The sequence below is a fragment of the Microtus ochrogaster genome, linkage group LG4, assembly GCF_000317375.1.
Source record: "Microtus ochrogaster isolate Prairie Vole_2 linkage group LG4, MicOch1.0, whole genome shotgun sequence".
NCBI lineage: Eukaryota > Metazoa > Chordata > Mammalia > Rodentia > Cricetidae > Microtus > Microtus ochrogaster.
This window is the reverse complement of record NC_022030.1, coordinates 63,877,934-63,885,614: the sequence shown is the minus strand read 5'-3', so window position 1 is coordinate 63,885,614 and position 7,681 is coordinate 63,877,934. Positions and strand designations below refer to the sequence as shown.

The window sequence follows — 7,681 nt, the reverse complement described above, 5'->3', positions numbered from 1 at the left end:
AGACAAACAGAATATTGTATACATAATAAATATTTTTTTAAAAAAAGAAATTAAATTTAAAAAAAAAAAGAAAAAGAATTTGGAAGCCAGCAACTTAGTGGAAGCTCAAATACAAAGAGAAGTCTTCATTGAAACGTAGCATATCCACACAGCAGAGGCTCACCGGACAGTAACAAGGAATGACCTAACATTATCTTAAGTGAAACATGCAAGGTACAAAAGATCACATAGTGTATAACTCTATTCCTATGTAATATTCAGGAACAGGCAGATCTACAAACAGAAAGCAGGTTTTAGATTAACCAAGAGCTAGAGAAGGAGGTGGATGGGGAGTGACTGCAAATGCATGGGGATTCTTTTTAGAGCAGAAGTGAAGACAATCTGTCGTGACGGTGGCAGTGATGGCTGCCCAATTCTGTAAAAATACTAAAAGCCACTGAACTATACTTTTTAAAAGACTGACTTTTATGGCATGTAAACCTCAATGAAGGAAGGATAAAGGAATACACCTCAAGCATCAGTCCTATGCCTCAAATGTAACATACTTTTTAGGGAATGTGCTATTATCTGCTTCAAAGTCCAAGCACTACTTCTTTGATCCCAGAGGGCAGTATCATGGAATTAATAAGGAGTGCTCCTACTTAGAAGGCCGCAGGTGAGAGTTTTGCAGGAATGTACCTATTCTACAAACAGTAAGACCTTGACAACAAGATCCTTAGTTATTGCCATAGATGTTTGTTTGTATGTAGTGGAATACCTGTTAGGAATACAAATAAAAACAAGTCAAGCTCTACAGGAGATACAGGAAGAAAATGAAATGAAAAGCTAGGGGTCAGGACAGGGACATGAAAAGATCCAGCAAAGCACTGATCTGACGGCAGTGCGCTCTCATCAGAGTACCCATACCAAACAAGAAGCACATCACAACGGTGGGCAACATTCTAAACATCCACTAGTTTATCCGTTATTGCTGAAGACTGAAAAGTTAATGAACAGTTTGACATCTACACAGTAAATAACATCGATGTAAGAAGGGTTAAAGCTCAACTAAACAATATAAAAATCGCTGAGTACAAATTACAAAACTCAGTTCCTGTATTTCCCCCATATCAACAACATTCTTCCTGACTGCAGGACATAGCCAGTTGTAACGGTCTGTATTCAGAAGACCTAAACATGCACATGTGCCCTGTAACTGTTCATGAGAAGACATTCCAACATGATGAGTCCGAGACAAACTTAGAGGACATCAGACAAAACAGGAAGCCTCCCTGTTGGCACCTTCCTACCTCATCGCTGCTCCACCCAAAGCTGTCAGTGAGGTCTGTGGTTGATGCAGCCTCCTGGTCCAGGAGCAGAAGCTGAGCAAACAAGCGCTGCAGCTGCAAAGGTATGATCCGGACCTGGGGAGAGAGGTGGGTTCCAGACTTCATGGGCAGAGTGATTTGGTAGAAAAATCCCTCATTACACAGGTACAACTAATTAAGATTCAGTTCTTTGAAAATTCTAACTCCTCCAAAAGGTTTTAGTGATCTGGAGTTTTCTTCCTTGACATAGTTCAGATCAATATTAAAAATTCAAATGGAGTCAGGAGGTGGTGGTGCACACGCCTTTAATCCCAGTGCACTGGAGGCAGAGGTAGGTGGTATCTGTGAGTTCGAGGTCAGCCTGGTCTACAAGAGCTAGTTCCAGGACAGCTAGGGCTGTGACACAAAGAAATCCTTACTTAAAGAACAAAACAAAATTCAAATGGGTCCTAACAACCACACAAATGATCACACAGTTCCCATAGTTCACTTGTTCTCTAAAACATTTCCATACACATATTCCAGGGGAATGCAGGCATGTTTCAGGCACACAGATCTCAGTCTGGAGTTCTGAAGCTTCAGAAGCTAGGCTATACCCTGCCTCCCTTTCTGCTAGCTCCAGTCAAGAGATCAGGGCCTCTCACAATCCAGTGTGCAGGCCAACTTTAAAGATTCAAAGGGAGAGTAAAAGCATTCAGGAAGATCTGTGACAATTCTGTATTCCCATGATATTAAAAATATATACTACAAAAGCATTGCTCTGCAACAGAGTGGAAAGAAACTGATCTGCACTAAAGTCATTTCTTGCCACAAAGCCTTTTTTGAAGCATGGGACTGCATCACAAAAAACCACTGTTCCACGGACCTGAGCCTGCGTGAGAGGAGAGGCTTCTGAATGAGGTTCCAGCAGGACGAACATTAGAGTTGTGCTTTAAACAACTTCACCACAGCAACATACAAAACAATGTCCTAATTTCTCCTTAATGTATTTCCAGAACACTAAAGTGATAAAATGCTGGGCTCTAGGGTTTCCCCAGTGGATTACTGCAAATAAGTGTACTGAATGGATGTTCTGGTTGGCTAGCATGGATAGTTTCTGAGCTTCTCCTCTGCCTTGAGAAGAAGCACAGCAATGCAAGACATGTTTGCAACAGCAGCAACAGCAGCATGACATTTTGAAAGACTTTTTTTTTTTTTTTTTGGTTTTTTTGAGACAGGGTTTCTCGGTGTAACAGCCTTGGAACTCACTTTGTAGACCAGGCTGGCCTTGAACTCAGAGATCCAACTGCCTTTGCCTCCCTAGTGCTGGCATTAAAGGTGTGCAATACCACTTCCTGGTGAAAAACCACTCCTTTTTGAAGGAAAATTTCGTTGCTGATTAAGTATGAGACAAGTCACTTTCTGCCAATAAAGATAATATTTGTAATAAATGACTTTGTTTTCTATGAATTGTGCCATTTCCAGGGCTAGAGAGATGCTGCAAAGGGTAATGTGCTTGCCACAGAAGAATGAACACTGGAGTTCGAATCCCTAGCACCCATGTAAAGGCAGGCTGGGTGTGATGAGCAGCCTTAATCTCTGCTCTCAGAAGGCAGAATGGAGTTCAGTGGGACAAGTGTGCTAGGTAAATTAGCTGAAACAGTGTAAGTGAGACTCCCTGCCTCAGTGAATAAGGTGAAGAGTGATGGAGGATGTCAACCTCTGGCCTCTACGTATACACACGTGTACGCTCACATACACATGCACACTCCCACACAGTCAAACATGCATATGTACAGGAATGCACACAGCACACATATACACATGCAACCCCTCCCACCATTTCTTGAATACTCTAAAAGACCCAATAAATTATAGATTTAGTACCTTTGCATCAGGCTTATCCTTATCCTCTAAAGAACCAAGCTCTTCCGGACCAAGAGAAAATAAAGCTTCTAAACAAAAAAGTAGAGTCAGATATGTAAATGGTATGATTTTATCTTAGCAAATTGTTTAGGAAGCAAGACCTCCATTAAGCAATATCAGCGAATGATTTAGAATGACTAAGACAATATTTATACCTTTCATTTACACATTTTGCATTTTTAACATTGTTGTCTACTGAATCGAAGAACATCAAGTGATGTACTACTAGTATATCATCATCACGTGACACTTCAGTAACACAGATCCATAGAACATAAAAATATAAGCAGGCAAAGCACTATGGGACATCGTTTAATCCTAGAATTCCTGGGTCAGAGCCAGGAGGATCTCGAGTTCAAGGCCTACTTGGTCTATATAACAAGATCTGGCTTCAAAAATCCAAAGACTAAGAGGATGTAGCTGCTCCAAACAAAACCACTATAAACATAAAACCAACCAACCAACCAAAAGTGATTGGTTTTCACTGTCTTTGGCAACAGAACTCAAAAGTTATGAGTCGTCTTACAAAACAGAAAAACATCACAGGTATGTATTTTCACACGCGAGGCTTCTAATCAACCCTGCATGTCAAGGACCAAACTGGATGGATTTTACCTTGAGATCCTGTCCTTTGCTTTTTGGTGTGTGAATGTCTTTTCTACAATTCCAGTAATAAGAGATGGCAGTGATCTTACTTGAAAAAGTAAGTTGTCAGCCCCTGCACTGGCCTCCAGATTTTTTGCTTTTTGAAACATTTCACTGAGGTAAGCAATGAATGGGGTGAACAGGTCTCTTTACTGAAAAACACTGATGCCCTAGTGATTACTCCTAAGAATGTTTTGTTTCTCACTAAGTGCTGGGACTGTAAAAATAAACTAAAAGCCTATAGGTTAAAGAACAAAACCACTCCAGGGCTGTTAGGATAATCTCCCATTATTCCTTACTGCAATGTACTGGCAATATAATGGAATTCAATTTAGCTTTACTTTAAAATGCTACCCCCCCCAAAAGACATATACACATATAAGTCCCTTTTTTCCTCTGTCAGTACTCTGTTAGCCTTTCCAAACTATGATCCACCCTACCCTGCAACAGCAAGGTCAGGCTAAGCCATGCAGAGTGCACAGTGCACGCACTGAAATGTCAAACTACATGCTGGACCAGGTAAGAGGAAGCTGGTCTGCAGCTTTCAGGCTCTGGGTATTCTCCGTGATCTGTCCTGTCCCTCACCTTCTTTCTCTTTTTCTTTCTTGGGTTTTTGAAAAAGTCTCACTATATAGCCCAGACCAGCCTTAAACTTTTATCTTCCTGCCTTAACCTCCTGAGTGCTGGGATTACAGGATATAGCTGCCTATTTAGTTTCTTTTTATTCATTGTGTTTCGAGAGTGTCTCATGTGGCCTTGAACTTCTGATCTTCTTCTTGCCTCCACCTCCCAAGTGCTCTCAGTCTGTTCTTAAGGCTATTTTTTTGCTTTAAGTTGTCTTTTACCTTCAACCATATTAAAGATCTTTATGCCTGAGTTATCTATTTAGTATTGCTGAAAACTTCTACGAGTAGAATTACTGACTACTGGGAGGCAACTTTATGTAGAGGCTGAAGTCAGGGACACAAGACACCACTCTGGAATTTGTCAGTTCACTCCACTAGAGCGGCCCACTAGACACGGACAAGAGGAACTATTTCCTAGATTTCGGGAGAAAGAAGCCTTTCTGAGTTTAGAGCAACAGAAAACCTGACAGAGGATCTGATACACTAGGTGGTAGTGGGGACTTGGCATTCAAGTACAGGCCAAACAAGCTTGTCCTCAGAACAGAGAGAACCTGTGGAGACGTGAGCTACATATTCATGTACATTGGGTTCCGAACTGAGAATGATGCAGAGGCCAAACAGGGCTCATGATGGAGTCAAGAACAGACGCTAAGACCCCACTGAAGGAAGCTGGAGTACACAGATGGAAGTGGAACAAACACATGGAGAAACAAGGGCAAGAAAGGAGGTTTTCGTGCAGACTGGTTGGCTTTCAGCACCGGGCTTCTGGAGAAATAGTCTGTCATTACCATAACTCTCTACACCCATTTGATACAGCTAATCTGAGTGGGTTTACGTTTCTTTGGGGTCTTTGAAATTCATAATTTCCAGATTTTAGAATGATGAAGGAGGAATTTGTACATTACTTTTCATTCCTACCAAGGTCTGGGTAATTAGATTAATGGATATATGAATGGTCATCCTCCTGAGAGAACTACAACTCCCAAGAAGCTTCCCCCAGGTCAGGTTCTGAAGCCAAACAAATTCAGGACAGATCTGCTCAGAATCAGAGCTCTCTGAACTACAGAAATGCAGATACTTAAGTACAAATGTATATAAATAATGTGACAAGTCTTCCCACTGCAGAAGCCAAGGCTTTCTGTGTAGCCTTGACTTAGTGTTTGTTACTTTGGAGAAAGGAAAAAATTATCGTTATGTTGTATTTTAAATTATGGGAATTAGAAATACTTTCTCTTGTTTTTTTGTTACAAAACACTACAATCACCACACAGAATAGATTTCTTTAAATTTAAACGTCACAATTTTCTTCAGAGAACTGCCAATGCACAGCATACTTTGTGACAATGAACACCTTTAAAATGCTTTCTCTTTGATGGTTTTTACATAATTAATTATATATAAAACCCGCCGTCCATATTATTACTCGAATGCACGTAACATAGCATACCTCTGAATTCAGGTGTGAAATGAAGAGTCTGAAGAAGGGAATTGAGGTAACAGGTTCCACCCTGATTTCTGATTCCACTTAAATTGGTGAATTCTCTAGGGGCAGGTGGCTCCAAACCTTTAGTCTTTAATTTCTTCCCTTTTCCATACTGACTATTGGACACACTGGAATAATCCTCTTCAAACAGGTTCCCAAACATTGTGGAACCAAACGCTATCCTTTAAAGAAAATGACATGTTACATAAATGCTTTTATTCTTGAACCCCCCCCCCCCCAGCCCGAAATCATCCTTGTATTTGAGGGGAGTTGTTTCGTAAACTTGTTCTTCAGAAAATACAGTAGTTTGGGTTTTGGAGACTGACTTCTCTTTCATACCTACAGGGGTTCTAATTAACCTGTGTGATCCTGAACAAGTGATTTAAACAATATTTACTTCTATGTAAAATGTGGTTGTGCATGATTTTTTAGGGTAGTTTAACCAGTTACACGACAAAAGAAAGGAAGTAAATACAAAGGGCATGGCCTACGGGAACCAGTAACTGTTCTTGGATTCCAAGTCACTAAATGAGAAAACTGAGAGTTGACCGCAGCCTTAGGATCATCAATAATTCTGAAATCTCAGCTTCTCCCATTTCGTCATATCCTGTACCAGATCACAGAGTTTCAGTGAATCAAGCCTATCACATTAATCGTCTTGATATTAAGTTTCAGCACTCTGGTCCCAAACTATAGAGTCTGGAGTGAGTACCTGAAGGAAGACAGACTCTGGCCATTAGAGCTATGAGTCCAGTGGGGAGCTGCGGGAACCTGCTCTGTTTCTCGTGTGGTGGCAGGGAAATTGAAGTGAAACGCTAAGGACATTTTCTAGGGAGCATGAAGGGCCGAAATGAAGTTCTTTCCCTTTCCAACACAGTCCTCTGAAGAAAAACTCAAAAACCGGAACTCGCGAGTCAGGCTACGCCACCGAGGCCTTCCCGCCCACCAAGACGCCCAGGGCCCAGGAGCGCGACCAGGCGCGCGTCCCCGCGGCCCGACCCCTGACGCGCCGCCCGGAGAGGCCGGGCGTCTTGCCTCAGGCTGTCGGCGTCGTCCATACGCTGCCCTCGTCCCTCCCTGCGCCCCCGTCCCCCCAGCCCCACTTACTGCCTATAGCCCAGAACCCCGCCCTGGCCACAGCACAGAGTAAACGAACTCTCTCCGAACGGGTACCGCCATGCCGGCGAGGGCGGGTCTCTGGAAAGTGATTTTTTTTTCCGTATGCGGACTACATTTCCCAGGATGCTTCGCGCCACGCGGAGCTTTATGGGCAACGTAGTTGTGTTGCTCAAGAGATTGTGGGTGGGGCAGGGAGACTGCTCTCTTTCCTGTCAGCATGCAAGCTAATGTTTATTTTTACAACTACCTGCAAAAGATAAAGACTCACGCATTGGGGTCACATGTTCCTAGAGATTTCAACAATTAAGTGGAATATGTATTTACATATTCTCTGCTCTAGGATATACAAAGGGACCTTAAAACAGTTTTTCCTTCAAGCATATATCCAATACAAAACTTGTGAAAATGTTCCATGTTCCGTAAACTTTACATTGTCCTCAATCTTTATTTAATCTCTATCAACTGTAAGTGCTTTATATATAACCATGCAAGCATGTGCACACACATATTCAATTAAAAAAACGATCTCTCAGCCAGGCAGGGATGGCGCACACCTTTAATCCCAGCACTCGGGAGGCAGAGACAGGCGGATCTCT

General features: G+C 42.1%; 1 protein-coding gene across 5 annotated transcripts in view; it reads right to left on the bottom strand.

Annotated features, from left to right (window-relative positions):
• Positions 1 to 7,193, bottom strand: part of Usp40 (ubiquitin specific peptidase 40) — an 85,699-nt gene extending 78,506 nt beyond the window's left edge. For 3 of the 5 annotated variants that reach the window (XR_003378179.1, XM_026786255.1, XM_005361725.3), the window contains exons 1-4: positions 7,074 to 7,193; positions 5,931 to 6,148; positions 3,174 to 3,241; positions 1,290 to 1,403 (exon numbers count right to left, since the gene is read on the bottom strand). Coding sequence is in view for 3 of the 5 variants with exons in the window: in XM_026786255.1 (XP_026642056.1) it covers positions 1,290 to 1,403; positions 3,174 to 3,241; positions 5,931 to 6,129 (381 nt within the window). In the remaining 2 variants the exon portion in view is untranslated. The remainder of the gene's footprint in view (positions 1 to 1,289; positions 1,404 to 3,173; positions 3,242 to 5,930; positions 6,149 to 7,073) is intronic. The other 2 variants (XR_003378180.1, XM_026786256.1) reach the window with 1 other exon arrangement.
• Positions 7,194 to 7,681: the final 488 nt, after the last annotated feature.